At 43.7% G+C, this 18,629-nt stretch overlaps 1 protein-coding gene across 1 annotated transcript in view; it reads left to right on the forward strand.

Moving 5' to 3' along the window:
- The window catches only part of aif1l (allograft inflammatory factor 1-like), a 33,145-nt gene extending 15,295 nt beyond the window's left edge, over positions 1-17,850 (forward strand). Inside the window, exons 4-6 of the mRNA XM_079524789.1 lie at positions 4,749-4,790; positions 6,103-6,265; positions 17,331-17,850. Of these exons, the coding sequence (XP_079380915.1) occupies positions 4,749-4,790; positions 6,103-6,265; positions 17,331-17,418 (293 nt within the window). The 3' untranslated portion in view covers positions 17,419-17,850. The remainder of the gene's footprint in view (positions 1-4,748; positions 4,791-6,102; positions 6,266-17,330) is intronic.
- The last annotated feature ends 779 nt before the right edge of the window (positions 17,851-18,629 follow it).

Here is an 18,629-nt window from a genome sequence, read left to right on the forward strand (position 1 = left end):
AAAGCATAACATAATGTTAACACCAAAAGGGGTTCCCGCCCCAAAATGGGCTAAAGTCTGCCGGGGCTATAGATCCGTACGTGGTTACCAAACTTTTTATCCTGAGACCCAAATGTGATAGGTGTGACTCGTGTTGTGAGCTTGCAGATCGGCTATTTTCAAGATGTTTGCCTCTTTCTTATATTATTTGATAATTTGGCGAATTTCTGGCTTGTCTTGATACTATAGTTTGTTATTTTTGTTTGATGCAGTAATGTTCTTTTTTCATTCCATTTATTTTCTTTCTTTCTTTTTTCTGGGGTATGAAAACGGTCTTAAAAGTCCTTAAATTGTCACTTCACGGCCCGGACGGTTAGCTCAACCGTCTGGGCACCTAGGCTGCTGAGCCAGCCGGACGGCGTGCCGCGGGTTCGACTCCCGAGCCCGACGGCCTTTGCCGCGTGTCACTCCCCATCTCTCTCCCCTTTTCCTGTCTAACTACTGTACCCTATCAATAAAGGCAAAAAAACACCAAAAAACAGGTTGAGAACTACTGATCTAGATGGAAGACAGTCGATACTTTTTTTTCGATTAGGTCTAATTGAATAATCGAGATGCACAGTTTAATCTTTTTTTTTTTTTTTATATATCAATGAATCTATTTTATTACTTTGTCCTCAAACAGTCAGCGTAGTGCAAACGTTGTGGAAATAGCAGATCTACAAGCTCACAACACATCACAAGCCGACGCTCTCCAATTTGCACCATTTTTGAAGGTTTCGTTTTTTCCATTTCGCCTATTAATGAGGAGCCCGAAGTAGGGATGGATTACTAATCAATCATTTGATTAAATGATCAATAGTCGCACCCTGTGAAATGACCCTTTTTTAGTGCTTTGTCACTGTGTTCAACCTTAATCACCGCCGTCTTGACTTTGCTATTTTCACCAGAAATCATCGAGAGGCAGAGGAACAGATAGGCTTCACAGACAGTACAGTTGAAGGGGCCAAATTCTTGAGAAACAACAGGGAGCTTGTATTTGGGAGTCACACGTTACCTAAACGGGCCTCTTTTGTCTTTTGTCTTTCTGTGTCACTCCCTCCTGGGTCTTTTTTGGAAGTTTTGAAAGTAATATGCTGCTCCACTGTCCACCGTTTCAGCACAACGCGTCGGAGAGAATAGGAATGAATGTGCGACAGAAAGGTTCAAGAGCAGAGCTGTTGTATTGTTGTTGTTTTTGGTGTTTATCAGTTAATGGATGCACGCGTGTGTGTGTGTGTGTGTGTGTGTGTGTGTGTGTGTGTGTGTGTGTGTGTGTGTGTGTGTGTGTGTGTGTGTGTGTGTGTGTGTGTGTGTGTGTGTGTGTGTGTGTGTGTGTGTGTGTGTGTGTGTGTGTGTGTGTGCGCGTGTGTTTTGGGGGGACTCAAAGATGTTGACGAACAGGGCTGGCATTGTCCTCTTCTCTTCCATCCCCCATGCTTCATATGGCAACACAGTTCCATAGCTTTTACTCTCTTCTCCCATCTCTCTCTCTCTCTCTCTCTGTCTCTCTCTCTCTCTCTCTCTCTCTCTGTCTCTCTCCCTTTGTGTCACCCTCTGACTCTCCCCCCCCCCCCCCCCCCCCCCCCCTCGTTCTCTCTCGTGGACACAGAGGCTCCATTGTGACAGCAAAGCCAGCAGACATGGGATGAAGGACATGTATAAAAGGGGGGTGAGATTGAAGGGGAAAATGTGTGCCTCAAGGTTCTTCAACTTCAGAAGAGACTCTAGAACAGTGTTTCCCAAAAGTGGGGTCCGGGGACCCCCATGGGGTCCTTGAGGGAGTTCCAGGGGGTCGCCAGCTAAATGATAAGTTTGGAACCAACATGGACCCATGGTATGGGTCTATAACTCAGAGAGTGTACGGGTCCCATTTGGTTCCAAATAAATAGGTCCATTTGGTACCATTTGTACACTCTCAAGAGTCTGTAACGTAGTAGTACACTGTACAATTATCAGTGTCGATCTAACTCTGAGGCTCCTTTTCCACCAAAAAGAAGTTTGGTTCTAGAACTGGTTCCCTCCATTTGGACCTTACAGGTCCAAATATACCTGTAAGGGTCCATTTGGTCCATTTGTACACTCTGGTTTGTACACTCTGTACACTATGGTTTGTACACATTTGTACACTCTGGACCAAAATGGACCATTTTGGTCCATTTCGTTCCAAACTATCATTTAGCTGGGCAGCGGGGACCCCCTGGAACTCCCTCAAGGACCCCTGGGGGTCCCCGGACCCCACTTTGGGAACCACTGCCGTAAAGGGTCCAGTCCATTTGGTCCCCTTTGTGGTCCCTGGACCCGACGTTGGGAACCGGGCGCTCTAGGATGTTGTTCCCTTTGAAGTGAAACAGCATACTGCAGCCGATAACAATGTTTCAACATAATTTGTTGACACAATCTGTCCACACTCTCCACACACAGACTCACAAGCTGAAAACAATACCAGCCGTGGCTGGCTGGTAAAAAAAATACAGAAGGAAAACAAAAAGGCCATTTAGGCCTGACGTCGACATTTTAAAAATGTCTTTTTAAAATGTATTTTTTTCTGAAAAACCTCATGTTTCTATATCAGTGGTTCTCAATATTTTATGTCAAGGACCCCAAAAATTATATGTAATATGCCGCCGACCCCCATCTGAAAATATGTTGTTCCAGGGGACCTCTCCAGAAACAAAGATTTGAGTTAAAAACTGAAACTCTGAAAGAATATTCAAAGATTTGAGGAACATTTTCACGATTTTTCAAAAAAAGCAGACCTACAAGTTCATAGCGCGGCACTCGGTGCTGCGCTATGAGCTTGTAGCTCTGCTATTTTTCAATAGCTAAAGTATAGCATAGGCCTAATGCTTAAAACACAAAGGGGTTCCCGCCCAAAATGGGTTTTAAGAGACATGAATGGTTACAGTCACAGACTTTGCCTGTCTTCTTGTCTATAGTCTATAGTATTTTATATGTTGAATACAAGAACCCTCGCCTCAAAACACGCTTGTCCCGACTCCCGGGTCAAAGCTGGCGACCTTGGAACCGTCACCACCAGCAAAGTAAAACTATGCCTAAAACGTAACCTTATTCCTAAACGTAACCTCAGTAAAACTATGCTTAAGACCTAGCCTTATTCCTAAACGTAACCTCAGTAAAACCATGTCCAAACCTAACCTTATTCCAGTGTAACCTTGATAAAAACTATGCCTATACCTAACCTTTATTCTAAACGTAGCCTTGGTAAAACTATGCCTATATACCAGGGGTATTCAACTAGATTAGGTCGGGGGCCACAACTGTAGAATGATTGTGTGTGGAGGGCTGCACAGCGTGCGCGCAAAGCGCAATTTTTTTTTGGATTCTACAAATGCATTTTGTGTTCAAACACAAAGATTTATGTAGGCTAATACATTTGTGCACAGTATGAGCACAGGGTGATATATGTCTATGCAAGTATATGCTATACCTTAGAATAGACCTATTTGGCAGAACGAGCGTCAACGACCACTAGCTGGAAACACACACGTGTCTCTCCAAAAGCCCTTGAATATGATAGAATATAATTTAGGATTACGGTCATTATGATAATCTAGCACTTTATATATTGCACACTGATGTGTGAGATATATACCTGTAACTTTCTCTCATTAAAAAAAAATAAAAGTTTATTTTTTATTTTTTTATTTTTTGAAAGTTATTCCAAGGGCCACTAGGGGGCGCTCCGCGGGCCGCATTTGGCCGCGGCCGCCAGTTGAATAGCCCTGCTATATACCTAAGCTCATTCTTAACCATAACCTCAGTAAGACGGATACAAGAATAAAAGCAATGCTGGGGGGCGAGCAGGGTGTGTTTTTTGGGCTAGCGTTCCGGTTCCGGTTGCTGTTCATGTTCTAGTTTTCATATTTCTAAATGTTCATGTGACGTCTTCAACCAGCTGTATCTCATTTGTAATCAGCCCTCATGTGTATATTATTGGTCTTGTTCCCCATACACACTCAATCCTTGTCGGGTGATTGTTTTGTGTCGAGCAGGGCAGGAAGTTCACGGAGGCCATGAAAGGCCACCAGCCGCCGTCGCCCCTCGTTTTGGCGTTATGCCCTTGCTTTCAAAAAAATGATCTAACCCTGAGGCCACAGTGGCCTTGATGCCCCGTTCGTACTGCCCCAGCTGATTTTGACCGCTTTCTCATTTGCATGAATGTCAAGGCCTAGGAATATCACAGTTTATTGGATTATTAATTATTGTGAAGTAAACGTGGTAAACCAGCCTGTGTGGCACATTGAAGAGTAATCAGGAAAGGTTTGTGTGAGCAATGCACGTAATTAATCTTTCATTCAGGACACACGCTGTGGTTGCTACTGGTTTTGTTTTATTCCGGAACGCAGTACTATGGCTGATGTTAGTCACCTACACTTTGGGGTCAAGTAAAGTGTAAGGGGAACATACCGCAATACCGTAACCTCGATTTGCGATTATTCTAACCCATTTTCACCCAGTTCCAACTGCCTATGCTGTAATCCTGGGCGCTACTCTGGGCGCTACTCTAAACCGAGCTGTGCCATTTGACACAGCTCGGTTTACACATTTCTTTATTCTGTTTTATTTCTACGTACATAGTTTTGTTTTTGTCTTTTTTTCTCATGCAGAGAGGGAGAGAGAGAGAGAGAGAGAGACACTGAGAGACTGACTCTCTCGGTTAATGTAATTACTGACAATGTCTTTGTGTTTGTGTTTGTCTTTTCCAGATAAATATGCTGAGTTTGACTTAAACGACCAAGGAGAGATTGGTGAGTAGCAGCAGGGTTGGCTTTGCTGTTGGGGGGAAGAGGGTAATATATATCCATGGCTCTGCTCCTGATATCCCCGTCTGCTCATTCCTTTGTATACGCTTTTTACCGGCTTCTCGGGGCAGACTGAATGAAATGCATGCATTTCCTTTTTTGGGAAATGTAGACTGGCTGATATGTTTGATAACAAATTAACAATTTGACCAATTTAGACCTGAGGCCGATTCTTGGAATGCCTTCTAAATCAGTTTTCTGAAAAACGTACATTGATATATAGCTAATATATATATATATATATATATATATATATATTGTTAGACAGACTCTAGAACTGCATGCACTCACGCATGCGCATGCACACACACACACACACACACACACACGCACACGCACGCACACGCACACAGTTCAGAGTCTTGTTAGACAGACTCTAGCACCCCACACTACAGCATCCCGGTCAAAACAACCAGTGATATGAGAGCTTGTGGATCTGCTATTTTTCAATAGCTAAATTATAACATAATGTTTAAAACACCAAAAGGGGTTCCTGCCCAAAATGGATTTTAAAACAGGGCATTGGCACACTATGAAGAGCTACTGTGTGTGTGTGCCTTTTCAGTGAGTTTTTTTCATAGCGTCTTTTGAAGTTTGGAGCTTCTTTCTTGACTAAGAATCAAGATTTGTATCTATGTATGAAATAATATTTATTTTCTTGTCTTCCGCTGTCTGGCAGAAACCTTGTATCTTCATATTTTAACTTGTTATGTGTTTTTTGATAAATGAATGCCCTAATCCGTCATACGCGGTGTCACACAGATGTAGCAAAAATAGCTGATCTACAAGCTCAAAAATGTGTTGCATTGTAGACCAGCTATTTAAGCTACTTTATTTTTAAATGTTTTTTTTTTTGTGGCTTTCGCCTTTATTTTATATATTTTATGGAGGGACAGACAGTAGGCTGACAGGAAATGGGGAGAGAGATGGGGGGGGAAGACATGCAGTAAAGGCCGTCGGGATCGGGAGTCGAACCCGTGGCACACTGCCAGACTGGATTACCAGCCAAGGTGCCTGGACCACTGAGCCATGGCCCAGGCAGCTACTTTATTTTGAATCTGAAAATTAACAGTTTTGGACATATGAGGTTTCCACCTCCACAGCGATGATATATCAGTGCCTGAATAAATCGATCAATTAAAAAGAAACAAGAAAATAACGGATCGGACAAAATGATTATGGATGAGTCCGTTGCAGGACATAATAAATGCCTAAGTGAGAATGAAATAGTTACAGTGTATATATTTCCCCTCGTCAGACATAATGGGCCTGAAGCAGATGATGGAGAAATTGGGGGTTCCTAAGACCCACCTGGAGGTGAAGAAGATGATCCTGGAGGTGACCGGAGGAAGCAGCAACACCATCAACTACAGGGACTTCGTTAGGATGATGCTGGGAAAACGCTCCGCCGTGCTCAAACTGTGAGTGTCCGTGTGTCTGTCTGTTTTTCCGTGTGTGTGTGTGTGTGTGTGCGCGGGTGTGTGTGCGCGTGCTTGTGTGTGTGTTTACTTTTGATAGTTTTGTCACATCCTGTATACGTAACAGGGTCTGACAGAATGTGCCGCAGGTAAATATGAACAGAGCAGACATTACATTTGAGAAATGGTCTTCCATGTAAGCATTTCTATCCTATTCTATAACAGCAAAAGTGTGTCAAACAAAACATGCCATGAACAAATCAAATCAAGGAAATAGGTCATTGTTGATGTATTTTATGGGGTTTTTCGAAGTTAAAATGTTGGGGTATCGGCTCAATATAACATTAATTTGATTTTTTTAACAATTTAGCTGCCTTTGATGGAGTATTCCGTCAATTAAAATCCAACCATTGTCTGCCTTTGTCGGAAGGCTTTCTCAGCCTTGCTGGTCAATGCTTCCCATTGCCCCACCCACATTTTAGACAGCCCAGGTTCTAGTACACACTATTAGTATTGTCCTTCATATAATAAGGATTGAAAACATTTCCTCGTGGCTTGAACCTGGGAACCCATTCTATAAAAAAAAAGAAAATCACATTTATTTTTTATCCCTTTTTGTTTTTTCCTTCTGAGAGCACAACCTCATTTTTGGGGTAAAACGGGGAACTCGGGTTTGGCTCCTCCCATTTCTTAGTCCAACTCCTCCTGGGTGCGTCTGTGTTTATTCGTACTAACAACATCAGTACAAACCCATTTAGACCGGTTACGTTGTTATACCTTTCAATCCGGGAGCTACCTCTGGGTCTTATTAGTTGTTGCTATATATGCATGTAGCTAACATATTGTTTTTATTTTTGTTGAGGGGCGCTATCATAGAGTATATAAAGGATAGAGACCGAACTGGAGCACTAGCCCCGCCCCCAAGCTATTCATTTCGATGAAGTTGCTCAGTGGCGTTTTGAAGCACCCGGAAGACTGCCGGAAGTACCTCCTCCGGACCTCAAATTTGAGGTCCGGGGTGACGTATGGGTGACGTAGGGAGTGATGGTCCTACGTGTTAAAGCACGGGTCCGCCTGCAGTCCTTCCTCTTACCACTAGGGCCCAGCTGCTTCAACTTTGGAGCGCCTCACTGGCCCCTTGGCGCTATCCCCTCCAATGCATTGCTTTTGAAAATGGCCATAATGTGGCAGCCAAGTCTATGGAGTTTGTAATTGTTTAGAGCAACAGTTAGAGCAGCAGAATAAGAATTTGAAGGTTTTCAGAAAACTTAGGTTAGGTTTTCAGAATCGGCCTCGGGTCTAAATGGGTTCAGGCAGTGGTGCTGACTCACTCATCTAGAGAGATTGTTGTGGCTGTACCACAGTTCTCAATAACACACTTTGTTTACTTCCTCCTAGACCTCTCAGGATTCCCCCCACACAACATTCTTCACATTCTACAACTCCTTCTCAGCTATTTTCAGATATCAATGTGTGAGACATCATTATTTTAGAAAAGATTACAGTCTGTACTTTCATAATCTGTAAGGAAATGAAAACATGGCCGTGCCCTGCCTGGTGCGCTGTATCTCTGTATCTTGCTAATTGCTATTAGGTTAGGAACTCGATGATAATCTAATCTTACTTTTCCACCGTGTTGATACATCATTAAAGCCAGCCTGATATATCGGTTTGGTCGATATATATATATATATATCGGCCATTATTAGACTTTTTATATAACTATGCTGCCAATGTGTCCTGATTTTGTTTTTACCACTTTTAACACCTTGGAGGCGCAAGACGGAGATCACCGTCAAGTTCAAGTGCACGGTCAGTTGACCGAGACGGAAATTGATTAATCTCCGTCAAATTAGTGCTATGAAAACTGATCGCATCGCTCTACAGCCTAGAGGCGCTTGTTGCGCAATACTCGGTGTTGCACAACAGTGACACGTCATCGAAAATTTTCCCTGCCTGTTTTAGCTGACGACAACGAAAATCTTAAAACGTTCATAACTCGCGATCTAAATCATCCCGTCTAATTATGAAAAAATATCCTGTGTTAGACGGCGCTCCGCGGTCCAGTCGCTAGTCGCGATAGATTTATTCTTACCTCCCGTTGTTGTCGATCGACTCTAGAGTGGTGTGGCTATTGTTAGCTGCTACACAGACATTCACAACAACTTCCGGTCCGCCGGTAAAAGTGGTCCGGGCGCTATAAACGATGGGCACATTTTATTAATGGATTAAATAGGCCCGAGCCCTCAAGGTGTTAACCGGGTTTCACTATCTTTGTCAAAATGATGGTAATTGTTGGTCTAGGGTTCTCCAAGCGTCGGACCCAAAGAATGTAGCATCAGTCAGGTGCTCTAATAACGTGGTTCTCAAAGTGGGGTCCAGGGACCCCCAGAGGTCCTTGAGGGGGTTCTAGGGGATCGTCAGCAAAATTAGTTAATACAGCTTCAAAATCAGTTAACAACTTTAACCCTACATACATCGACTGTTTGAAAATAGCCGATCTCACACAATGCACCGCTAATTCACTATGAAACCCGCTTTGAGCTTGTAGAACTGCATTTTTTCTTTTTGCGAAAGAGATTTTGAATATTTTCGAGACATTTTTTTACAACTCAACTCTTGTGTGCGGGGGAGGGTCCCTGGCACAGAATTTGGAGGGGTCCTTGACATGAGCAGGTTTGACAGACCACTACTGTAATGTGCGTACGCCAGAAGGAGGATGCGTGGTGGTGTGTGTCATGCGCTGCGTCAGCTCGTTGTTTATCTCCCAGGCAGCAGGGGGTTCTTGAGGGATGACCAACGGTGGTGATGTCACCCACTAGCACCCACGTAGCGTTATCCTTTAATCACCGCGGCCATGAAGCGGTCATTAGTCAGCCCGACCCGGGGCCTTATCCTCAGTCAGGATCATGTGCTTAGGTACGTGCTAATAGGTTAGATACTTTAACCACTACCACCAGTAACTCGGCCATGACCTAAACATCTCTTTAGTGAAAGAGAGATAAAGTCAGCCGACATATTTGCCCTCGGTGCAAGTTTGATTTAAAGTGGGTTTTGTTAGATAAAATAATGATAGTTGAGTCGGATGCCGGTGCCGGTGGTGCTAGGAACAAGCAAAGCACATACAGTGGCAACACTTTGACAGCAGGAGAGAGTGCAATGAATCAAGTGAGCTTAAGTAGACCGCCAATTTGGTCAGCTGCTTGGCATGTCACACAGGGCCGTGCAGAGAGCACTGGGGGGGCAGGGGCTCAAACTCCAGAAAAGGGCACATGTGTGCCACAAGCCCTTATTGGCCCCCACATAAGCTCGTATTGGCCCCCACACCACATCCTCCCCCCCACATGTCCTTATGTGGCAATTAAAAAAGAAAAAAAAAAAGTTGTTGTTGCCCTCTCCATAAAAAAATAAAACGTTTTTTATTTATTTTTGAGAAAGGGCACTTTTTGCAAAAGGGCAGGTGCTCAAGCCCCCCTAACCCCCCCCCCCCCTATGCACGTGCCTGATGTCACATACAGTAGGCCTACAGACAGTTCATCGCCCACATAGTGCTGCTCATGCGTGTTAACAAGTGTATCTGCCCGGATTTTGCTTGCAGGCTATGCATCGTTAATACATATACATTTATTAAATGGATCTTCCCATAGTAATCATTATTGTAGGGGTTTTTGTTTGTACAGACTACAGTCAAACACTGTGCCTAGAAGGATATCGATAGCACCAAAAAAAAGCCCTTGCAGTCTTCAGTAACAAGGGTCTCTCCAGCTATTTAGTAAACAGAAAATACATTCTCCGGCGTCGGTATACCAATTTCATCCAATCAGGAGAGAGAACTCACAAGTTAAATTGACAATTTATGGGACAGAAAAAAACACGAGCAGACCAAATTGGACCTGGAACGCTGTGACATTGTATATCGTTGTGTAATACATAACATGTATTGATTGAATACTTTATTAGCAGATGCGTTAGCAGTACAGGTAGTGCAGTCAAAGTTTATGCTAAAAGGATAAAACGAAAAGCCCCGGGAGGCTTGTCTCCATTGTGGTCCATTGTACTCAATTCAGGCAGGATGCTAATTGGTAGTTCTGTTTCCTAACCCATTTTGGGGCGGGAACCCCTTTTGGTGTAAGCATTATGTTATGCTTTAGCTATTGAAAAATAGCAGATCTACAAGCTCATAGCGCGCCACCGAGTGGCGCGCTACGAGCTTGTAGATCTGCTATTTTTGAAAAATCGACTCACATAGAAACATAGCTTTTTCAGAAAACTGTCAGGATGTAGAAGACATTTTTAGAATCTGATCGCAGGTCAAAATGGGCTAAATGGATGGAGTATGAGGTGTGCGTGAGGTCATGCATACTACTGTGGTGCTGGTGAGTGCATGAATGTGTAGAGTTTATGATTGACGTGCTAATGGGTCCCTGGGGCACACGTCAGAGGTCAGTCGTTATTATCACGTCACGTCAAACTTGTGACATCTGGCACAGGGCCTATATTTATCATCTCTGTCGGATGGAAACCTTGCCTGTCCAAAAAGGTTCCTTTTATTGAAAAAATCACACCTGTGTGAACTGAGTGGTGCAACTCCCCCCCCCCCCCCCCCCCCCCTCTCTCTCTCTCTCTCTCTCTCACTCTCTCTCATTAGCAGGCAACAGTGCAGCACTATCTCTCTCTCTCTGTTTCTGGCACAACAGCGCCCCTACTGGTACTCGTCACACACAAACATAGGTTAACACGGACATTGCTGTTCCTTGGAGTGGTTGCGCCACTCAAAGATCACACCCGTGAGAACTGAGTGGTGCAACTCCCCTCTCCCCCTGACCCCCCCCCCCCCCCCCCTCCTCTCTCTCTCTCTCAGCTCTCTCATTAGCAGGCAACAGTGCAGCACTATCTCTCTCTCTCTGTTTCTGGCACAACAGCGCCACTTTTGCCCCTACTGGTACTCATAGTCACACACATAGTCACACAGTCACATAGGTTAACACGGACATTGCTGTTCCCCTTGGAGTGGTTGTGCCACTCAAAAAGTTAAACACAAAGTGAAAAAAGGCGATCTGCAAGCTCACAACGCCTCACATCTACTGTTGAGCAAGCAAAGCAAAGCAAAGCAAAGTTACTATATTTACCCAGGGTAACTGGACTAAGCATCAGATACTTGTTTACAGCCAGGCCCTGCTCATAGAACATTTCATGGTAGTGGTTCAATGCCTTGCTCAAGGGCACTTCAGTAGTGGTAATTTGAACGTGCCGGTCCGGGGATACGAACTGGCGACCTTCCGGTATCAAGACCGCTCCGCAAACCGTTCGGCCACCGCTGCCATCATACTCATGTATGATGTCAAAATGGGCATTCATTTACACAAACGATCTATGGAGATATGAGGTTTCTGCCCAACAGCAACGATATGAGTAAATCACAGTCATAGGAGTTCAGCATGGCTGAATAAAATACTGATAAATAAATCCTTATATATTACACTGTATTACATCTGAGGAGCAAGAGGATGAACTTGCAACACCTCCAAGTAGCTCTAGCAGATTCTGCTTGTAGCAAAGCATCTTTGATGTTAATTTCACCAGACAACTTAGAACAACCGTAGAACATGTCTAGTTTATTAAAAAAAAGGGGAATGTCTCCCAAGGCACAGACATTCTAAAACTCATTTAATAGTCTGGCTATTGCACAACAAGAATTAAAAAAAATACACCTACGCGTTGCGGCAACAAGGCCTTCATCAGGGTGACTCATTGACAAATTGATGATGATACAGAGTGAGACATTTTGTAGTGTAAATTTGTAAAACGATCGGTGCTGTCAAAAAGATATTAATTCTCCTTAAAAGGTCCTTCAAGGAGAGGCAGTTTATTGCAGCCTGTAAGCCCTTTAAACCTGCATGGCCAGAGCAGCGAGAGCCAGGGCTTTACCCTGCCGGTGTTTCTGACTGTAGCATGTCAGCTCTGCTGCACTAAGCTGACTGGACTCAAATATTTTCAATTCCAAATAATATGAATCAGCAGAGAAAACAACACGCAACCTACTTACATTCTCCCGAATCTCTACCGTGTTGGTATTCCTTACATAACCATTTAAAGCCTATACTGTGTACTTAGCTGACCGGCGGAGTCCCCCAGAGGGGTCTACTAGGCCCCCGTCCTTTTTTTCCCCTCTTCCTGCTACACTCTTCTGTGAACATAGCAGATCTACAAGCTCACTTGTATTTTCACCGAATGCACAACCCAGAATAAGGACACAATGGTTCAAGTTAGGGTGACCATAATTATTATTTTTTTACATCACATATCTGTCGCTACCTTTTGATATGATGTTGTTGTTTTTTTCACGTTTTTTTTTTGTCAGTATCAGGGGCAATTATTTTAGCACTTAACACACTGTACCTTTATATGTGTAAGCACTCAAAACTCAAAACAAATGCTATTATTTTAATTGTGGTGAAAAACCGGGGCTATTTTAGGCCAAACGGGGACGTGCGGCCGGTCACCGTAGTTCAAGTGGTTGAATCCCCCCCACCCCCGGCCCAGCTTGATGTAGTGCACTTCACATTATAATTGCAAGGGCCTACTCGTCACAGCAGAATATGTTGTCTGTAATTATTGACTAAAGCCTGTGTCGAGGAGACAATGGCAGGGTTCACATTTCAGGATAGAATAGAATAGAGAATAGACCTTTCTATAGCTGTAGCTGGTCTATACATTGATCCTGTGGGGATCATGCAATGTTTTTGTATGACACGTACAAAAACGACATAAACAGAAGAAACATCATAACAATACATCAAGATCTATTATGTATGTAGAACTCTTATTATTTTCCCACAACTATCATTTCAGTCCTCTGTTAAAAACATTGCCATCAGTCTCTAAAGGACAAAAAGTTAAAATGGCAAAGGTCAAAAAGTACAAGTTCTGGGTTGCCAGATCTCAGGGTTAGTACCACCTTCTGGGCCATATAGTGTAATCGAAACTGACCCTGAACCTGTGAAAGAAATGCATTTCATTGCTGGTGGTTCACTTAGTCCAGTGCTTTTTGGGCGCTTTTCAAATCGAGGACCCCCAAATTGCTGTGGATTTGGCTGCGCCCCCCCCCCCCCCCATCTGAAAAGAGTTTGTCATTGTCAAAGTATATAAAATATGGTTAAAGTTGTTAATATGATTGTGATGCTATATTAACATTTGTTTCTGGACCCCACTTTGAGAACCAATGAAAAGAGTCAACGAGCCATAGTGTGAAATTGCAAGTTAGCAGATTGATTTGAAGATTTTAAGTTTGTGTCCCCTTTGTAAGTAAATAATTACAGATTTGTCCCTAGTCAAACAGACTAGGGAGAGTTTCTTTTGCTGAAATGGCACGTTGGCACATTTTATGATTAGATTCTGCCAGATAAACCTATTACATTACCTTAACTGGTTTGTAGAACTTTGCTTTTCAAAGCCTGTTTTTTTTTCCAAAGCCTGTTCCCACTGCAGCATTGAATGTACTGTGTACACACATCACCTTCCAACTGCACTACAGTACAATTAAGGTCTGCAAGGTTTCCATTACATTCTTTTCTTTTCCTCCAGAGAGAGACAGGAGACTGGAAGGAGAGGGTTGGGTACAAAACGGCTTTAATGTATGTTAGTGTTAGGCAGGGCTTTTGGCAGGGGAACAATTGACTAGCCATCATTAGACGGAAATAATAGGTCAGTCTCCGCAAATGAGCCAGGTCTTGAGGCCAAATGCTGGCCTTTGTAGTTTGTGTTTGTGCTTTTTTTTCTTCTTCTGAGAATGTGATAGAAAAGGAGAAGGTTTAGACCTAATCCTACAGATGGCTGTGCCCCGTTAAATGCAATTTAAAGAATGGAATAGCACTTAAATGGCTGACACCATTGGCTTTCTTTTATAGATTGGCTTAGATGCTGGGTTAATTTAATTCAAAGCTTATGTTGCAGATATAGCTGTGGTCGTGATTGACAGTATCGCCAAGTAGAGTAAGTCGACAGTAGTGCAGACAGCGTGAGTTTGAGGAGCCGATCGACTTGTCGGGTCCATTGGATCACTGCTCCTTATGGGCTTAGAGGAGCTTTGCAGAGGTTTTCCAAAAAAGGAAAGTAAAGAAGTGCAAGCACAGTCGGGCATTGCTTGGACTAGCTAATATTAGCTCTCTCACATTACTGCGTATATCACTGCTTTTCTCCTTCATTCCCTGACTTATTGCATTCCCATTGTTTCCTTCACTGCTTGGTCCACATACTCTCACTGCAGCTCTTGTCAAATGTTTTATTGTCTCCACCAGGCCGAAGGCATGGGGAGAGAGTATGTTTTGCACTCCGTCCGTCCGTCCGTGTGTGTGTCCGTGTGTCTGTCCGTCCGTGTGTCCGTCCGTCTGTGAACAGCTAATCTCCGGCATCGTTAACCCGGTCGATGCCAAATTTAGCACACACACTCCCTGGATGCCAACGATGAACCTCTGCCCCAAAATTTCCAGAACGGCCTGTTATAGCGCCACCAGGAGGCCGCTTTGTGCAAAACAAGTTTTTGGACAGTACACCTACAGATTTTGTCCAAACATCACGCAAATTGGTACACAGTCTCTCTAGAGCCATTCAACAAAACGGGTTTTTCAGATTTCTCAGACTCCATCCTGATTGGCTAAGATTGTCTTCCAAAGTTCGCAGGAGTGCTCAGTTTCAAACAAAATGCTGCAAATCATGAACACATCGTGTGATTTCCGTGAAATTGCGCACGCACATTCCCACTAGGCCGAGGAAGAAATGCCATGTGAACATTTTCAACTCAGCCTCATGGTGGCGCTATAACTGGCCGAAAAGTGTTTTTACCTCCAATTGCACGGATTTGTGGATAACTTTGTATGCCAACTCCCTAGAGGCCAAGGAAAAACCTTTGCCTGGAATTTTTCACATCTGCTCTTTATAGCGCCACCAGGAGGCCGACATATGTAAAACACATTTTCTAATATTACTCCTTCAGATGTTATCCAAATTTCACACAAATCGGTACACATGCTCTCCATAGTCATGTGATCAAGACGGGTTTGTTTGATTTCTCATAATCCACCTTCATTGCCTACGATTGGCATCTAAACTTTTCAGGAGTAGCCCGCTTTGTACCCGTTTTGTACAAATCGCCACAACTACTCAACGCAGCGTCCGATTGCGGTGAAACTGTGCATGCATATTCCCACTGGGCTGAGGAATAAATGCCAGTTTTCAAATCAGCCTCATGGTGGCGCTACAACAGGCAAAGCCGTGTCTCACTCACACACACACACACACACACACACACACACACACACACACACACACACACACACACACTCTCTCTCTCTCCTGGTGGAGACCTGTGCCCAGAAGGGCACTTTTTCTAGTTTGGGAATGACTTGGTGTCCACACAACCATCTCAGTGGTAGAGTGGGAGGTTAGAGGGGGACGTTGGGGTTTGATCCCCAGCTGGGTCACACCAAAGACTATAAAGATTGGGACCCAATGCCTCCCTGCTTGCCACTCGGCATCAAGGGTTGGATTGGGGGCTAAGTCCCTGTGACATACTAGCGTCATGTCCAGGGGGTATACTTGTACATCAAGCTGCCTCATGCTCAGGAACAAATGGAAGAAGGAAGGGTCACCGACATCATTTTCTCCCCCCTGAAATTCCAGCCGGCAGATTCGTCACACTCTGTGGCAAACTGCTGCCGAAACTCTGGAATACATTTGAGCCAATGGAGCTGAGTGGACAAGCATATGAACAAACACTATTTCTGAATGATTGAGACCATTGTAAAATAATCTCTTCTGGAAAATAAAAGAAGACATATTAGCACATCATTGCCTGGCATCCGCTGTGGTGCTTTTTGATATGTACACTGTAATTTTATAGAGGTATCTAAAGAGCACAAAGTACGTTTCTGAACGTGCCAAGTGTCGCGAGACTGTCCACCGTTTCCTGTCTGGCAACCAAATCTTGCGATACCTTCAGGACAGAAACGATACCTGCCGCTGTTTTAGATGCCTAAATAAAATGATGTACATTGAAAAGCAAGTGATTAGAAAACAACCTGTGATATGTCTTATATGACAAAGGTCACAATCGTTCAAATAGTGTGATAGCCAGCTCTAGCCACTACCATGTATTTCATCAAACTTCCCGTGCGAGATGTGCTACCCATGAGTGTCATGGCCATAGATATTTAAAAATAAATAGCTGCAGTTCATTGGAGCGACATGTCTCCATTGAAGGCAGGAAGTCAAGCGGAAGTGCTGCTGAAGGCATTTGCTGGAGGCACGCTGCGTCGCTGCCCAAGTGACGTCCACTCATTCGACTCCTCTGGCTCTCGCTGCCACTCAAGTGACTACTGGCCAATCACAGCGTGTATTTTCCGGGACTTCTGTTACGCACACGGCGCTAATACTTCGCAAGGAATCAGCCTCAGAGCCGGGAAGAGGCGTCTATAACTTTTTATGTCCATGATCATGGCGCATCCCTGGCGTCCACAGTCACGTGACTCGCGTCCCTTCCTTTCATTTTGTTCCTAGCTCACGCTAAGGAAACGGTAGATATAGGCTCCTGCCTTATGGGGTTCGGCAAAGGCTGGCTTACTTCCTCAGTATCCATGCTGTTATTTGTAGGTGATCAGATTATCGATTATCCCATTTTGGGCGGGAACCCCTTTTGGTGTTAGCATTATGTCATGCTTTAGCTATTGATAAATAGCAGATCTACAAGCTCATAGCGCGCCACCGAGTGGCGCGCTACGAGCTTGTCTGCTACGAGCTTGTCTGCTATAGCTTGGTCTGCTATTTTAGAAAAATCGAAGAACGACTGACATAGAAACATAGCTTTTTCAGAAAACTGTCAGGATTTAGAAGACATTTATAGAATCGTTCCCAGGTCAAAATGGGTTATGTATCGACTAACTACACTGGAACAACAAACCCCCTCATGTGTTGTAATATTTAATTATTCATACTGTGTAACTTGCTATTACTTAATTATCACAAATGTCTACATATGTCTCTCTCTCTCTCTCTCGCCCTCCATTCCCCACAGAGTGCTGGTCTTTGAGGACAAGGCCAACGGCGCCAGCTGTAAGCCGGACGGACCCCCCCCAAAGAGGGACATCTCTAGCCTGCCATAGACTCAGATGTTATGTGGGGCTTCCAGACGTGCAGGTGGTGCGTAGGGACATCTGGCTTCTGGTCATCACTAAGGGGATGTGTGCTGTACATAGCCGTACCTGTAGTCTAACCTCAGGATACAAGGACAACCAATTTCTGAGAAATTAGACCTCCCCCCGCAGTGTGCGTTAAGGAGGAGGAACACACACACGCACACACGCACACACACACACACACACACACAGAGGGCATGGCAGTGGCGTCCATTTTGCGGTTAAACAGATAGAAAGCCCATAATTTTTTCCCATTTATATTAATTATTTTAAGCCTGGAACCAAACCACCCAGGCTCATGTTGAATCATGACCATAAAAAAATGTCAAATGATATTTTAAATGATTTTTTTAAATGTAGTAGATAATATAGTTGAATATTCAATTATGTTATGCTTTAGCTATTGAAAAATAGCAGATCGGTGGCGCGCTATGAGCTTGTAGGTCTGCTATTTTTGAAAAATCGAAGAACGACTGACATAGAAACATAGCTTTTTCAGAAAACTGTCAGGATGTAGAAGACATTTTTAGAATCTGATCTCAGGTCAAAATGGGTTAAAATAATTTATAGAAATACTTTTGGAAGTCTCTATGCCAGAATGAACGGGCTTTCTATCTGTGGAACCACAAAATGGCGCCACTGCTCTGTCCTATTAGGGCTGTCAAAAATAACACATTTATTGCACAAATTGCTGTGATTAATCACGCATAATACCATTTTTTTTATTGTATTTAAAATCAAGGATATTTTTTTTTAAATAAATACTATAGGTTTTAAGAGGTTAAAAGTGTGACACAATCAAGGTGATGTCTTTACCTAGTACTGTAGTTATTTGGCAAAACGTCCGCATTTACACAAAGATATCCCTGGGTTGACGTCTGGTCACATTGTCAATGTCACACCACAAAAACACTTCCGCTCATACATTTACTATGTAAGTTATTTTATTGTTAACACGTTAAAGGAGCATTCAGTGATTTGGGTGATTTGGAAAAAAACCTGGTCCGCCCCGGTAACAAGATGTGCACATGCACACGCTCTACAGTGGGGGAAGTACAACAGACCAACAGCACGTGCACCAAGGCCCGCCCCACTCGATCATGATTGGAGGAAGGCCCCTCTCATCCTGATTGGATGAAGGCTTTGCCACCCAAAGCCCAAACCGAAACTAGGGTTTT

The sequence above is a fragment of the Electrona antarctica genome (genome assembly GCF_951216825.1).
Source record: "Electrona antarctica genome assembly, chromosome: 16".
In the NCBI taxonomy this organism is placed as follows: Eukaryota; Metazoa; Chordata; class Actinopteri; order Myctophiformes; family Myctophidae; genus Electrona; species Electrona antarctica.